The 16,428-nt window shown below is 57.2% G+C and overlaps 1 protein-coding gene across 2 annotated transcripts; it reads left to right on the top strand.

Annotated features, from left to right (window-relative positions):
* Window positions 1-7,596: 7,596 nt before the first annotated feature.
* Window positions 7,597-15,819, top strand: RNF126 (ring finger protein 126). Of its 2 annotated transcripts, none has more exons than XM_070374239.1 (9): window positions 7,597-7,843; window positions 12,774-12,832; window positions 12,978-13,044; window positions 13,170-13,381; window positions 14,085-14,153; window positions 14,225-14,294; window positions 14,741-14,834; window positions 14,966-15,081; window positions 15,169-15,819. In XM_070374239.1, exons 1-9 carry the CDS (start codon window positions 7,769-7,771, stop codon window positions 15,313-15,315), a joined length of 909 nt encoding a protein of 302 aa, XP_070230340.1. In that variant the 5' UTR covers window positions 7,597-7,768; the 3' UTR covers window positions 15,316-15,819. The 2 variants fall into 2 exon arrangements, with proteins under 2 accessions (XP_070230340.1, XP_070230339.1); XM_070374238.1 differs by having other exon boundaries at window positions 7,601-7,843; window positions 13,137-13,381.
* Window positions 15,820-16,428: the final 609 nt, after the last annotated feature.

Genomic DNA, 16,428 nt, shown 5'->3' with positions numbered 1-16,428 from the left:
AACTTTAAGGAGTGGAAAATGCTTTTAGGAAAAACAAACGATTGAGAGCTGTTGGTTATCTCCCAGGGCCACCTATGCCTCATCGCCCCCCATTCCTGCATCTGCCCCCTCCCCAGGTGTAGAAGCAGGACCCCCTAAAGCCACACCCCTCTTCTGCATGCACGAGATCTGTGGCCAACACCACACCCAGACCCTGTCCTCCACCTTAGCTGCCTGGCCTGACCCATGTCTCCCAGCCAATGCCAGGGGAGACATTACTTCAGAGCAGCACTGAGGGAGGGCACCAGCCGTCTTGACCTGGCCTTGGCCTCTGACCATCCAAGGGGGTTCTCTCCTGGTTGGGAAATGGGGCACGAATGAGACCCTGTGTTCTTAACAAGGGTGTGCGGGGGCTGCACAGGGTGACCTTGGCCGAGACCTGACCCTACCATGGCTCAGCCACCCAGTCCTGAGCTGTATAAATAAAAGGGCCATTGTTGGCCTGGCGTGGGTTCGAAACCGAGGCCAGCAGCCCGTGGCCTTCTGCTTCCCAGTCTGGCGTGTCTCCCGAACCCAGAAGCTCTGTACTGCATGACCTTAAGGAGGTCATGGCCTTCTTCACGGAGCCCCTCTTTCCAGTATCTCCCGTTGTGCCCTCTTCTCTACCCTGACCCAGCCTGCAGCAGCTTCCTACCCTAGCCGCCTGCCCTAAGGTTTCCTGGCCCACACCCATCCTAACTCCCCATGGTCCCAACTTACTACCCCCAGCGAAACTGACAGAAACAATCCGCTAATCAAATCTGTGATGTAAGATGCCAACCTGACCCAGCCCAGGGAGACAGGGCAGACTTCTCAGAAGGAGAGAATGTTTATGTTGAATTAGATTGAACTGTATGAGGGAAGGGGGGATGGAAACTGAAGTCATGGGATGTTTGTGCTACAAGTAAAGAAAGCCTGAATACAGCCCTCTGAGACATGTGGGTTTGCAGACCCTGTGAATATGTCACCTTCCATGGCAAAAGGACTTTGCACATAGGAGTAAGTTGAGGCCTTTCAGATGGGAGATGATGATCCTGGGTTAACCAAGTGGGCCCAGTGTAATGACAGCATCCTTTAAAGTGGAGACCCTCCCCACTGTGGTCGGAGAGATGCAACATGAGGAGGACTAGACCTGCCATTTTCAGCTTTGAAGATGGAGGAAGGGGCCTCCAGCCAAGGAATGTGGGCAGCCTCCAGAAGCTGGAAAGGGCAAGGAACAGATTCTCCCCTGGAGCCTCTGGAAAGGAACATGGCTCTGCCAATACCTTGATTTCAGCTCAGAGACCTGTGTTGGACTTCTGAGCTCTGGAAATGGAAGAGAAAAAAAAATCTGTGTTGTTTTAAGCCACCAAGTTTGCGTCAATTTGTGACAGCCGCTAATACAAAGGGGTTCAGTGTTGCAATGATACGATCCCTACCTGGCTGGAGAAAAACAGGGGGGTGAACACACACATGTGAAGACAGTGGAGGACAGAGACCCCGGGAGCAGGGAGGTTGTGGGGTCTCCGAGGAGGTGACTCTAAGGCCTGGACGGAGGAGGAGGCATCTCGTGGAAGTGCAGTCCAGTCTGTGCCACCCTGGCCAGGCCACATGTGACCACTCTGTGCCTCTATGCTCTCAACTGTAAAATGGGCACAGATCCCAGTACCACAGATTCTAGTCAGGACGCCAGGCACAGTGCTTGGTGCACGGGAGAGGCATGACATGGGTGCAGAGATTATTACTTAAGGAATAGGTAAGTATTTTACCATTCAGAACGAGGAAGGCATCCACTTTACAGAGGGGTCAACTGAGGTTGGAGAAAGGAAAGTGAATTTCTGGGGGTCTCCATTCCCACAGGGTCGGGAATGGAGTCAGTACCAGGCAAACAAGATTCCAGGACCCGAACAATCAGGGTGCATCCCCAGGTTGTGGGACTCCTCAGGTCCCAGAGCCGGGTTTTCCTTTGGGGAATCACCTGCACTCCCAACTCAAAAGCCCCCAAGAGTGGCCCCAACCCAGGCCTGACCACTTAGAATCATCTGACATTTAGCAACAGGAAGAGTCAGCTCTGAGACATTAGCTTGAAAAGGACCACCCACTTCTTGCCTGAGCTGGAGGGGTGTGAGCCTGGGGCTGCAGATGGCTTCTGCCAATGTCCAGGGAGATGCCAGCTCAGTGGGACACTGAACCAAGAGAGGCAGTAGTAATGCCCTGTGGTGTTATTGGAGGTCCTTGATCCAGCTGTGCCTGAACTCCTCTTCACCATAAGATAAAGCTGATCTAAGCAGCATTTCTGTCCCTTGCAGGGAACAAAACCAGCTTACAATAATCCTGCTTATATCTTATTTAGGCAAAGGCTTTCGAATCCAGAGCAGCAGGTTCTGTAGGGGCTGTGGGAATCACACCACGCTGCTGTACCAACCACTGCCTCCAGGATGGCCTGGTAAAGAATGCTCAGGGTCATTGGATCCCATATTACTCAAGCCAGAAGAATGCTTGTGATAGACCCCACATCATCTTAGCCTGTGCAACCCTTGGACTAGACCTGAAACTCTGCAGGCTGTGGGAAGCAAGGTCTTGCTGGTTCCCTAGTGGGACATATGATGATAACCAAGGGGTTTCCTGGTGACTCAGACAGTAAAGAATCTGCCTGCAATGCAGGAGTGGCATTGATCCCTGGGTAGGAAAGATCCCCTGAAGAAGGAAATGGCAACCCACTCCAGTATTCTCGCCTGGAGAACCCCATGGGCAGAGGAGCCTGGCACGTTATAGTCCATGGGGTCACAAAGAGTTGGACACAACTGAGTGACTAATACTTCACACAAGACAACACTGAAGACTCGGCCATGGCAGATAGCATAGGAGAACTCTGAATAGAGCTGGGTATTGTAACGTCCAAACCATTTGTGTGGTCCCTGCTCCAAATGCCACCCAGGGCTCCCCATAGCCCCTGGATGGAGTCTAGGCTTGTCGGCCTAGGTTTGAAGCCCTTCCTTCAGAGACAACTCAATTCTTGCCCCTTCCCTTAGCTACTTTCCCACGTTGCCCCCTTAATGTCCCCACGCCATCCTCTTCCCTATGAAAGAACAACAGGATTTTACGCAGGAATCTGGCGGCCACGTTTGACCCAGAAGGCCGGACCTGCCCTCAGCTTGGAGGCGAATCCTGATTGGCTGAACAGGGTTGAAGTGATGTCAGGCACAACCACGTGATCCAGCACTTGCCAATGGCAGGAGGGATAGCCTACTGGGGCGAGACTTCAGGGAAATACGGAAATGCTCAGGCGGCCTGTGTCTGGAGGTGACCATGTAATAGCTTGACGTATGAGTTTCCTGTTTGCTGCTTTAACAAAGTGTCGTAAATTTAACTGCTTAAAATAGCACAGACTTATTATTTACTGTTCTGGAAATTAGCAGTCTGACAGGAGTCTTAATGAGCTAAAATGTCAGACGTATATGGGGGCCTTTATTCTGCACATCACAGTGCTCAATATTGTTGAGTGTCTGACTTTGCAGACATTTGTTGCTGTATCCCGGCTGTGTTCTTGCGCCTGGCACACGGTCGATACCAGCATCTGTGATTGAAGGATTGCGTGGTGATCTCCATCCCTGCCAGGCTGAGAGGTGGTGCAACCCCACCTCCTTTGAGGGAGGCAGAGCAGCCTTGATAAAGCTATGAAAGCTTAATTACCCAATTTGGTAAACGTGCTGCTTCTTCAGATGAGAGAGTGGCCTAGCTTTAGAAGTACACCTGGTCGTGCTTGGGATAAAGGGGCTGGGGGCAGCAAGTTTGCCCAAAATTCCACACAGACACATAGAGCAAAAAAAGTTCGCCACTGGTGTACCCGAGTCAAGGACGCGTGGGACCCTTTGTACTATTCTTGAAACACTTCTGGAAGTTAGAAATTGTTTAAAATAACAACTTTTGAGCAGCATTCAAGAGAGGTTGCTCAAGAGAGAGAGGATGGAGGTATCCATCTCCCCCACTGGCTTCACAGGTCCTGGTCCTGACGACTTAGTCCTGATAGATTCCTTGAGCAGGTGGAAATGAAGGAAGTTTGACCTAAGAGGATGGTGGCTTGACCCCAGGAGAATAGATTGAAGGGCATCTGAGGTTCTGGGGCTGCCAGGTCCTGGGTATGGGTGACTCAGGGGTCTAAAATTAAAAATATAACACACAAACCAACAAATACAAATAATAAAAAGGACATAAGTCAAAATATGTAAATAAAAGGTTGAAAAGCAAGCAATAAAATGCTTAAGCAGATAGCAGTGTATTCATGCCTGTTGAAATAATGCCCCGTGGGGCGGTGGCCTCCCTGGGAAGTGGGTGACAGAACTGCTTTCTCCAGCTCTAGCGTTCCCAAAGCTCCCTCCCAGAGGCTGGATTTGAACCCAAGTCAGTGACTAGGGGGTGAAATAGTCCTGTGCTGAGGGGTTACTTCCTAATGCACTTTCAAAGACTATTCAAGAAAATGCTGAGAACCCATCAGGAGGCACTCCACAATCAGAGAGCCCTGGGGTGGCCAGGCCTCCCATCACACATCTGTCCCATCAGTGGCAGCAGCAAGGTGCCCACTGGTCATAAATGGATGCATGAGGCCCCAGAACATCAGCACCTCTGGATCACATGCAGATACCGGCCTGATTACCTGAATTTGGATGTCCCAGTCCCAGGGTAACCAGCAGGGCAAGGAGCCCAGACCCAGAGGTCCAATGGTTGTGTCTGCTGTGTGACCGTGTTTGAGCCTCAGTCTACTGCAATGCAGGAGACTTGGGTTCGATCCTGGGTTGGGAAGATCCCCTGGAGAAGGGAAAGGCTAACCACTCCAGTATTCTGGCTTGGAGAATTCCATGGACCATATAGTTAATGGGCTTGCCAAAAGTCAAACAAGACTGAGTGACTTTCACTTTCACTTTCACATCTGTAAAACAAGAGTCTTCATTGCTCCCACATCCTGATGCTTGTGTGAGGATTAAACATCTGGCTGGTACATCCTAAGCGCTTAGTTTTATAAGATACAAAACTCCATATTCTTGTTCCCATTGCATTCCCAGCACCCTACTCTGGCCTGGAACACAGCAGGCACTCACTAATTGTTCTTTTATTCAAGAATCTATTGAGCACCTACTATATTCTGGGTATTGGCTTCACATATTAGGAGATACCACTGATAACTCCTGGATCTGGGGGTGGCTGAGCTGGGGAGAGAAGGAAGAGGGCACTGGGCTCCCCCAGGACAGGATCAGAGCACCCTTCTGAGAAGCAGCAAAAGAGAAAGGATGGTGGGAATGGGACTCCCAGCAGAGGGCATGACCAGGCAAAGGTCCTGAGGGGGGTTGCAGTTCGGCCCACTCATGGGGGCCAATAAGACTGCACTGGGCTGGGGATAGGTGCCAGAAGGGTAGATGAACTCAGGAAGGCCGTATGGCCCACAGGAACCTCAAGCATAATCCAATCTCAAACCCTCAAGAGGAAGTTTCTGCCACCTGCCCAGAGAGGTTAAGTGAGTTGCCCAGGGCCACATAGCCAGTGTGAGTTGGTCGGATTTGAATGCTGTGAGCCCACTGACTCCAAGGCCTCTTGGGTGGTACTTCATAAATTTTTGCAGGATGGGGAATTCCCTGGCAGTTCAGTAGTTAGAACTAGGTGGTCTCACTGCTCTGGGCCCAGGTTCAATCCCTGGTTGGGGAACTAAGATCCCATAAGTCAAAAGGAAAAGAAAAAAACAAACCAAACAAAAAAAAACAAAATGAAACTTCTGTAGGATGAATGAATCAATGAATGTATGTCTGGTGTGAAACAAGTCAGGAGCTAGGCAGTAAAGGTCTGAAGCAAAGGGCCCCTCCCTATACCCCTCAGGGGAGGGTTGGGTGGAGGCAAATTGGGGAGGGGGGTGTCTTTTACCCCAGCAACAGGGCTTGTTTCCCAGCAACAGGGCTGGGGCGCTCTCTGGTGGTCAGAGCAGGAATGCCTCGGAATCACCTCTGAGCTTTGAGGGGTGCAAGATGGTGGCTGGCAGACAAGTCCCTATTCCCTGCCTCTTGACATTTAAGACCCTTTATGCACAGGTTCCAATTTGTAATTCTTTGACACTCTGGCTCCAATACTCCCAACTCTCAGCAGGAATCCCACCTCCATCTAACTCCTATTCATTACTCAAAGTCCTGGCTCTAAGGTCCTGTCCCGTGGGAAGTTCTGTCTCTCCAGGCAGAGCCAAGGGTACCCTAGGGGCTCATCCCCTGGCTCAGTCCCGTGGGGCTGGGGCGTCTGCAGCCTGCTCTGTGTCCTCCAGTCATGGAGTATTTCAGAAAACCACTTTCATTTCCTGTCTGTGGTTTCCTCTGCTATGTCCTTGCACCCCAGCAGAGTCTGGCATGCAACAGGAGTTTCATGAATGTTTGTCTAGTGGGTAAGGAAATAAGCATATAATTGTCCTGAAACTAACTTCAGAAATGATCCTGGCCTGATTAATTTTGAGAGGAGGGGTAGGTTTTTTGCCCTCTCCTCACCCTGAGGCATCATGGAAACAAGGCCACACCTCGCTCAGAGTCTCTTATGCCAAGTGTCACACTGAGGCATGGGAGAGCAGGCCTCCTTGATCCAGGAATGGGTCTTCTGTCTGCATGCATTCAAAGAATGTTTATGTAAAGCTTGTGTGCCAGGCCCTGTTCTGAGTCCAGCTGGGAACAAGATACAAAAATCCATTTTGTTGTGGAACTGACCCTACAGTTTATCATATGGACCTAAGCGCTGTTGCAGAACATGCCTCAATAGGTGGACATTTGAACAGACTTGAAAGGTGTGGGGGAAGAAAGCCATGTGGGTATCTAGGCAACGGTGCACCAGGGCAAGGTTACAGCCCGTGCAAACGCCTGGAGGTGAGAGCGCACCGGAGCATCCCAGGAGCAGTGAGGACAGAGAAGTGAGAAACAGGTAAGTCAGTCACTCGGTTCAGTCGCTCAATCGTCGCTCAGTCGTGTCCGACTTTTTGCGACCCCATGGACTGCAGCACACCAGGCTTCCCTATCCATCACCAGCTCCCGAAGCCTGCTCAAACTCATATCCATTGCGTCGTTGATGCCATTCAACCATCTCATCCTCTGTCATCCCCTTCTCCCGCCTTCAATCTTGCGTCGTTGATGCCATCCAACCATCTCATCCTCTGTCATCCCCTTCTCCTCCCGCCTTCAATCTTTCATCAGGGTCTTTTCCAACGAGTCGGTTCTTTGCATCAGGTGGCCAAAGTATTAAGAGTTTCAGCTTCAGCATCAATCCTTCCAATGAATATTCAGGACTGATTTCCAAACAGGTGGGTCTTGGCAATAGAAGAAATAATGAAGGAACTAGGGGGGTCGGGGTGGGAGCTGGTAGCAGATTTGTAGAAGAGGAGGGGCTTGGCCCCACCCCGCCCCAACTCCGCCCTCGGCCTTCCCCTTAGCCTTCGAGCCGGGCCCGCCTCCAAACCCACCTCAGGCCCTGATCCAGGTTGCTACGGCAGGCAACCGCCCAGCAAGGCCCCGCCCATGGCCCCACCCCCGCCCAGCTCCGCTCCTAGTTTGCTCCTCGGCGGCCACCGTCACCCGAGCCACCGCCCGCCTCGCGCGGTGCCCGTCCCGTTTCCGCTGCCCTTCGCCTCCTCACGCCGTGCGTGCTGTGCGTGCCGTGCGTGAGCGTGCGCGGGCTCGTCGGCCGGCGAGGGAGCAGCAAACGGCCGGCGGCGGGCGCCGCGCGGGGGGCGGGCGGCGCGGAGGAGGCGGCGGTGGCCATGGCCGAGGCGTCGCCGCAGCCCGGACGGTACTTCTGCCACTGCTGCTCAGTCGAGATCGTGCCGCGCCTGCCGGTGAGGCCCAGGCCGGGCGGGCGGGGGCCACTGCCTTGGCCCGAGGCGAGTTGGCACGGACGGGGAAACTGAGGTCCCTGCGGAGGGTCCGGAAGCGGCGGCCCTGGTGGCGCAGCGAGGCCGATTACCGGGAGGGAGCGGAGTCGGCCCCGAGCGCGGTCAGCGCTGCGGGCGCCTCGTGGGAGAGAGCCGTAGCTCTCCCGGGCCCGACGGCGGCCCGAGCCGGCGTTCTTGCGCCTTCCGGGGCCCGGGGTCTGGACCCAGGTGGGCCCTGTGCTCTCGTCCGGGTGGAGGCCACGGGACAGCTGCTCGTGAAAGGCTCGGTTTCCAGGCCCCTCAGCCCGGAAGTTCCGAGTGGGTAGGTCTGGGATGGGGTCGGTGTCCCCCGCTTGGCCGACCCTCCCCCGCCGACTGGGAGGAAGGCTAGAAGGGACGGCACCCCTGGCCGGCTCCGCTCGTGGCATTTGCCGCTCGGCCAGCTCAGGAGGAGCAGGAAGAGGGCGATGTGGGGGGCCAGGGAAAGGGGCTGTGGGTGGCGACGATTGATTGAGCACCAGCTCTCCTTGGTCTTTTGGCTGTTTTAAGAACCAGATTCCCATCCCTGCCTTTCTTGCTGTGGACTTCCCTGGGGGAGTTAGTAGGAGTCGTGGGCATTATCCCGGGCATTATCCCAGCCACAGAGGAGAGTGAGCTGGAATGGAGACGGGTGCCTGGACCCAGGAGGAGAGTGTAAGATAAGGGAAGGGTGGTGTGGCTTCCAGAGGCAAGGGGATGAGGGCCGGCAGATAAATGGAAACCTCGGTGAGCGAGCAGACTCGGGGGGCCGAGACTTGTCCGACTCCCCCACTCCAGCCTCCCGGAAGACGTACTGCTTCTGCCTCTTCCGGCTTCCTGTGCGCCCCAGCTCTGGGTCTGGTTTTCTCCACTGGCAGGAACGGTCGGGTTGGTGGGACAGCCCTCTAGCCTAGGTGAGCTGCAGGGAGCCCCTTGCAGCTGGTGTGAGCCCCGGACAGGCCCTGGGCCTTGGGCTTACCCCAGAGTGACCTGTCCACAGCCATCGGCAGCCCGGGGCCAAGTAGTCTGTGTAGTTAGCTGTTCTGGCCTCCCTTCCCAGGGCCAGCACGCGGCCGGATCCTGGCCATGTAGTCTCGGACCAGAAGGATCCTGATCTCTGTGGACAGTCTGTGGACACTGAGCTGGCGAGGGCCTTTCTAGTCACAGGATCCAGTGGTGACAAGGTAGCCATGACCTTTGCTCTCAGAGTTTACAGGGAGCCAATGCTGAGCAAATGATTGGCAAATATTTGATTTGTTGGAATGTTGGTAAATTCTGTTAGGAGCAAATATTGGAGGCAAGGGGACTGATTTGTGGGTTTGGGAGGGGTTTGACGGGGTCCTGTAGACAGGTGTCTGTTTATGAGTAGGGGTGCACTTGGTGTTCATGAGGGTAGGGAGGTGGGCTCTTAACCTGGTGACAGTGGGAGGCTCCCGCCAGCAGCACCCCTCCCACCTCCCCCTGCCCCAGTGGGGCAGTGAGACTCGGGTGGCTGCAGGCCCTCTGCTCCCGGGGTTTCTCGCTGCAGCCACGAGACTCTGCCTCATTCTCCTCGCCCATCAGATGGGTTGGCGAGGGCACCCCTGTGCTCAAGAGTGCCTGCACAAGGGGGCCAGGATGCCCCGGAAGGGCGGGTGCCTGCCTGGAATGGGCGTGTGGGAGCAGGAACCAGGCAGGCCGGCCAGCTCAGAGGCCTCTGCTCGGGCGCACAGGCCCAGACTCGATCCCCCAGGAAACAGGAGTACCGGGGATGAGGTGGATCTGGGACATCCACGGGCCAGGCTCCTGGTGGCCTGACTGGTGGCGGTCATGGTTCTGTCTGCTGTCCTATGGACACCCCTGATTCCTCTCAGAAGTGTCCCTGAGCAGGGTCGGGGGGATGGGAACAAGCTCTGTTCCGTCGAACAGGCCACCTCGGAGAGCCGTCAGGGTGAAGAGAGAAGGTCCTTCCTCTGCACGGAGCCCCTGGGGCACAGGCTGGTCCCCCTGCCAGCTCAGTGTTAAGGCCAGCATCTCTCCAGCTCCCACCTCAATGTCCCCCATTCCCCGACACTCACCTGGCCAGGAACCTGGGGTCTGCATGTGGCATGAAAGGTGAGGTCTGTCTCCAAGGGCCTACTGCAGGGAGCAAGTGCTGAGTGAATGGAGTGCATGGTCTGTCCTGTGGGCCACTGTTGCCATGGTAATAATGAGGGAGTGTTCACCCTGGTCTCCTCAGGAGAGAAGCTGTCAGCTGGGGATAGGTGCACACGAGCTAGGGCCCTGCCAAGGTATATAGACTCTGTCCTGTTGGGGGTGATCATTCCATCCCAGGGTGTCCCCATTTCTGTTACGGTGAGGTAATTAAATTTCTGGGATGTGTGGCCTCTGGAGGAGGGAGCATTGAAGACCCAGGTCTGGACCTTCTGCATGTGCAGCAGAGTCTGGGGCCTCCCTGAAACCAGGTCACTGTGGCTCAGGGGCCAATTCCAGAGCCTGGGGTTGAGGCTACCCTCCATTTGCAGAGGAGATGGAGGCTTGCAGCCGGGACCCAGCTTCCGAGAGGGGGCAAGCCAGGTAGATACCAGCTCAGGCTGTGGGGACCCAGGACAGGGAGAGGCCTAGGCCCTGAGATGGCCGGTCTGGGCTGTGCTGGGGCTCGGGGAACACAGGGACCCCTGAGGATGGCATGGTGATTGGCTCTCTCAGGCCCCAGGAGCAGCAGTGAGCCTCAGGGGTGGAGGACAGACACCCTATCTCCAGTGGGCGTGTTGCTCACCCCGCCCTGGCTCTCCCAGGCTTGCCCAGGGCAGGGTGCAGGCCTGGGAAGGGTGCCCGGGAGAGAGAGTTTTCTCACGGGGGTTCCGCCAGGCTTCAGGGAGGTTCTGGGCCTTCCTGTTGACCCAGGCCAGAAGGTTCCCAGCTTCCTCACCTCAGTCAGCTCAGACTCAACTGCAGCCACGTTTGCCCCTATCCATTGCCCTCCCCCTGCGGGCTCCTGGAGAGGGCAAGAACCTTGGCTACCAAGCACAGAGCCTCCAGTGACTGCGTTTCTTGGCCTATGAAATGTTGAAGTAAACAACAGGCTGAGTGACAGCCCTGGAAACCCCATGCCAGTGACAGCTATGGTGGGCACTCCCTGGGGGAGCCTCCCCTGGGCCCCACGCCCCTGCTCAGGAGGGCAGAGGGCTGCTGTCCTGCTGTTCCTGGTTCACAGTTTCAGTGCCACATGTCCCACCCACTTAAAGCTCAGGTCTTGCAGCCGGCCATCACCAGTGTCCTCGTCCAGGACATTTGGTCACTCAACAAGAAGCCCCGTCCCCATCAGCAGTCACCTTCTTGGTCCTTGACAACCAGGATCCCACTCTGTCTGTGGATCTGCCTGTTCTGGATGTTTCCCATCAGTGGAATCACGCTCTGTGTGTTCTGTGTCTACTTCTCTCAATGAGCACCGTGTTCTCAGGGTCCGTCCACATGGTAGCAAGTGTCAGGGCTTTCCTTTCCTTGTCTGAGTGATGCTCCCGGGTGTGGAGGGACATGTGGTTATGTTTGGCTGCTGTGCATGTGGGTTTCTGTGTGGACCTGTCTCTGTCACCCTGGTGGGTGCCTGGTGGGGCAATTGCAGGGTCATGGGGTGACCATGACTGTTTTCTGAGGACACTGCCCCATTTCATAGTCCACCTGCGTGTGGGGGTTCCAATTTCTGCACCGCCTCCCACAGTGGTCCCTGTCAGCTCTGTGGGTCCAGCCATCTGGGTGGATGTGGAGTGTGTCCCGCTGGTTTTGGTTTGTGTTTCCCTGTTGGCAGACTACGTGTACATCCCTTCTTGGCTCATTGCCACCTGTCTGTCTGTGAAGAAATGCTGTTCTGAACTTCTGGCCATTTTCTAACTGGGATGTTTGTCTTTTGTTGTTGAATCGTAAGAGTTCATTACACATCTGGACACAGGTCCCCGGGACATGTGCAGCTCTGGCCTACCCTCCCTCCTGGCTCAGGAGGTGTCCTTTGATTCCCTAGCCCCTTTGCTCTCTGCAGTGGAGCAGGTGGGGGTCCCGCCTTCCTGACAGGTGCCTGGCCCCCAGCATCTTCAGGGCAGGCCACACCCCACACACCTCCATATTGTTCCCTACAGAGGGTGGCCCAGCCATCGGTGCCCCAGGCTCCTGGGAACTGGGACCGTGGGCGGCCTCAGTGGAAGCACCTCACGCTTGCAGCCTTAGAACACATGTGGACCTGAGCCAGTTCCAGGCCCAACTAGTGGATTTGGTGCTCAGGCTCCCTGTCCCTGAGGGGCAGAGCCACCTCTCTGCTGACTGGAGACATCACAGTCTGCCTGCTGGCTGTCCAGCCTGGGGTCACAGGCCACACCTCAGGCAGTCCAGAATGTTCTGCAGGCCGGTTCCTCTGCCTGGGTATGCCTCCCACCCTCGGTGGCTGCCTTCCTGGGAGTTGGTCTCTGAGGCCCAGGTGGTCCTGGAGCCCCACTAGTCACTCTCCTAGTCACTCTCCTCCTTTATACTTGTATGGGTGTGGAGGTGTTAGGGAACATTCTCAGGTCCCCCAAGTTGGGAAACTTCCCTGGACCCGTGTCAGCTGGCCCTTTGCTGCAGGCTTTGTCAGAGCCTTCATCAGGCCACGTGGCTGAGTGGAGGCCCTGAAACTGTGACTTCTGTCACTGTGGGGAGCACAGGCTGATGGACTCAGGGACGTGGGAGGTTGGTGATGTAACTTCCAAGGTCACGGCCCACCATGTGGGCAAGGAAGTCAGTGTACCAGCCCTGCCTGGGGCCACACGGCTGGAACTAGCAGGTTCCCACCTGGGCCCTTGAGATGAGTCACACACACACACGCACCGCCTTGCCCTGAGATCATGCTTGCCTGCCCTGTCCTCCCCAGGATTACATCTGCCCAAGATGCGAGTCTGGGTTTATCGAGGAGCTTCCGGAAGAGACCAGGTAAGGCTACCCCCCTCATGGACCCTCAGCCCAAGGGTGCACTGGCTGGACCTGGGTCAGGGGTGGAGGGGGTCCGCCTTCATCTGACCCTCTGGCCATCGGTCTGGGGTGGGGTGCACCTGCTGCTAATGGTGACTGTCCTCAGGAGTGCAGAGAATGGTTCAGCCCCCTCCACAGCCTCTGCGGACCAGAGCCGGCAGCAACCGTTCGAGGTGAGAGGCAGCCTCCCCGCTCCCTGTGAGGGCTGCCCACCTCCCGCCCAGCCCTGGCCCCTCTCCCATGATGATGGCCCTCCTCTCTGCAGAATGTGGACCAGCCCCTGTTCACGCTGCCGCAGGGCTATGGGCACTTTGCTTTCGGCATCTTTGACGACAGCTTCGAGATCCCCACGTTCCCCCCTGGGGCACAGGCTGATGATAGCAGGGACCCCGAGAGCCGGCGGGAGCGAGAGCAGCACTCCCGGCACCGGTACGGCGCCCGGCAGCCCCGCGCCCGCCTCACTGCGCGGCGGGCCACCGGCCGGCACGAAGGCGTCCCCACGCTGGAAGGGTGAGGGGGCCCGGGGGTGGCTGCGGGCGGGGGGCTGGGGGCGTCCAGCCCACCCCACCCGCTTGGGCAGAGCAACCAGCTGTCCTTTCAGGAGGTGCTGTGGGCACAAGGCGTGGGTGCTGGCTCAGGGGCCGTCCTCCAGGCAGGGTGGGTCCCCTGTGGGTCCAGTTTGGCTGAGAGGCCGTGTGCCCACTGTGTGCCCCTCAGCGTCCTTCAGAGAGGCCTCCGCCCCAGGGCACAGGCAAACGGCAGTATCCAGTGTCCTTACCCCTTCTGCGTGCAGGGTCCTGAGGACAGGATGGGAAGACCTAGAAGGCCCGTCCTAGCTCCACGGGACACAGGGCTGAGCGTCCTGTGGATCTTTGTAGATGGAGCTTGATTGCAGGCAGGCCGAGGCTAGTCCAGCTCAGGACATGGCCTGACTCACTGTGACCTCGGCTGGCATGTTTCAGGGCCGCTGTGAGGAACAGGGCTGACTCCAGAGCTCCTGGTCCCCCCTTAGGCCCCCCCATGGCACTCCTTCTTGGTTGCAAAATGGGGGTGGATGCAACTGTGTATCAACCAGCACTGTCCAGGCCTCAAGGAGACCTCTACCCCAGCACCCTTGTGTTTGGGCTTTTTCTCACCAGTTGAGAGTCGAGGCCCCCTACACTGGCCCCTCCTCATAAGGGCGCTAACCATGGGTCTGGCCACTCTGTTCCAGGATCATCCAGCAGCTGGTCAACGGCATCATCACCCCGGCCACCATCCCCAACCTGGGCCTGGGCCCCTGGTGAGTAGGGGAGGGGCCCCCTGTGCCCGGCCCACCCCTCTGCCACTTGAACCCCAGCCTTCTCTGCCCAGGGGCGTCCTGCATTCAAACCCGATGGACTACGCCTGGGGGGCCAACGGCCTGGACGCCATCATCACGCAGGTACAAGGGCCTTGCTCAGCTGGTGTGGGGACCACAACCCTACAGGCTGGGCCCAGGAGGACAGAGTGTCTCCCGTGTCTGTGTCTTGGGTGGCACTCATGAGGCGGGGCTGTAGCCACCTTGGGGCCTTCTGCTGCATATTCTGTCACCGGTGACTGCCCCCTGGTTGTAGCCACGTGAGGACTTGGAAGCCACCCTGGCCCTAGGAAGGGGCTGTGGTGTCCCTGGGGTGGCTACCAGCCCTGGCTACAAGGTGGTGATGAGCAGAAGAGTGGGCAGAAGCCCAGGGCTGGGCCTCCTGGGGCAGCTGACCTCTGACCCCTCAGGGTCAGGCCAGGACAAACTGGGCCTCGGTGCTTTTGCAGGTAACCCCGCCTTGCATTTCATAGCCCCGTGGGGCGAGGGGCCCCACCAGCCCACCTGCTCTCTGGCCTCTTGTCTTTCAGCTCCTCAATCAGTTTGAAAACACGGGTCCCCCACCCGCAGACAAAGAGAAAATCCAGGCCCTCCCCACTGTGCCCGTGACTGAGGAGCACGTTGGTACGAGCCCCAGGGGTCAGCGGTGGGGTGGGGGGTTGGGCTTGGGCTTGGGCCAGTGACCCCTCCTCCCTGGGACACCTTGGGCAGGGCTGCAGGGGAGCTGCCCTGAGAGACGCACTCCTGCCTTGCAGGCTCGGGGCTGGAGTGCCCCGTGTGCAAGGATGACTATGGGCTGGGTGAGCATGTGCGGCAGCTGCCCTGCAACCACCTCTTCCACGATGGCTGCATCGTGCCCTGGCTGGAGCAGGTGAGTGGTGGGCCGGCGGGGACAATCCCCCTCACCCCTCACCCCCGCTGCCTCTGAACTGTTCCCTCTCCTCTCTGTCTTGCGAAGCACGACAGCTGCCCCGTCTGCCGAAAAAGCCTCACAGGACAGAACACGGCCACTGACCCCCCGGGCCTGGCTGGGGTGAGCTTCTCCTCCTCCTCCTCCTCATCCTCCAGCTCACCTGGCAATGAGAACCCGGCCAGCAGCTCCTGAGCAAACCGGCTAACCAGCCCCCAGGGCAACAGCAGACAGCCCACGCGCCCACGGACTGCAGCGCCACCGGGCCCGCCGCGGAGGAGGCTCGGAGGACCCACCCTTCCAGGCTGCGGAGGGAGCTCGGCCTCCCCAGGGACAACCCGGCTGGGCCGGGCGCCCGCACACACTGCCCGGGCGTCCCACCTTCCCTCCCCTTTGTCTCTGACCTCACCCTCTACATGTTCAACAGCGGAAAGGTTTTTATAATTTTAAATTATTACTGCTTTGAAATAAATGGACGTTTGAGCTCACTCGCGGCCCTGCATGATCTGTGGAGAGACGGGGTGGAGCCACTCGGCTGGGGTCCTGGCTGCGTGGACAGGCCCTGCTCCCCACCCTGAACACTGGGGCCTGGGACACCAGGATAACCAGCGAAACAAGAACAAGACTGCTCTGACAGACATTTTTTAAAGGAGAAAATATGTGTATCTTGAAAGCTATTTAAAAATACACCTACTTAGAAAGAAGCCAGTGGTCGGCGTATTCCTTGTGTGCGTCGGTGCAGCCTGGGGCCCAGTCTGTCCACAGCAGGATCACTCTGCTCCCTCTGTGGGTGAGTGTCCAGCCTGTACCCCATGGGAGTGCCCCCCAAATTGGTCTTTTAAGTGGAAATAGCCACTGGGAGGGGTGGGAGCCTCCCCCCACCTCCTGGCTCCACCCCTGTCCCCCCTGGGGGAGCTCAGCCCCCAGGAAGCTGACCTGGGACCCCCCTTGGCCTGCACACCCCAAGGGGCTGCACACCTTATAAGGGGCTCTGAGGCCAGTGTGTGTGGGTCTGCAAGGATGGCTGTGACAAATCACCAAACTTGATGGCTTAAAACAACACGTTTATCAACTTCAGTCTTGGGGTCACAATTTGGGTCTTAGAAGGCTAAATCCAGGTGTGGGCAGGGCTAGTCCCTCCCAAGGCTCCAGGGGAGTACCGACTCCCCACTTTTCCAGTTTCTAGAGGTGCCACGTCCCTGGCTCACAGCCCCTCCCTCCATCCTCACAGCCAGCAGCGCAGCATCTCCTCTGCCTCTGACCCTCCCACCTCCCTCTTATAAGGACCCTGTGATGACACTGGGCCTC

Source organism: Bos mutus, chromosome 7 (genome assembly GCF_027580195.1).
Source record: "Bos mutus isolate GX-2022 chromosome 7, NWIPB_WYAK_1.1, whole genome shotgun sequence".
Lineage (NCBI taxonomy): Eukaryota > Metazoa > Chordata > Mammalia > Artiodactyla > Bovidae > Bos > Bos mutus.
This window is presented reverse-complemented; position numbering and strand designations above follow the sequence as displayed.

What these genes read in the sequence shown, in the direction of transcription:
- RNF126 (XM_070374238.1), top strand. Translation starts at nt 7,769, where the DNA reads ATGGCCGAGGCGTCGCCGCAGCCCGGACGGTACTTCTGCCACTGCTGC. An exon ending in GGCGTCCCCACGCTGGAAGG is followed by an intron (nt 13,382 to 14,084) that starts GTGAGGGGGCCC and finishes ACTCTGTTCCAG; the next exon opens with GATCATCCAGCAGCTGGTCA. An exon ending in AACCTGGGCCTGGGCCCCTG is followed by an intron (nt 14,154 to 14,224) that starts GTGAGTAGGGGA and finishes TTCTCTGCCCAG; the next exon opens with GGGCGTCCTGCATTCAAACC.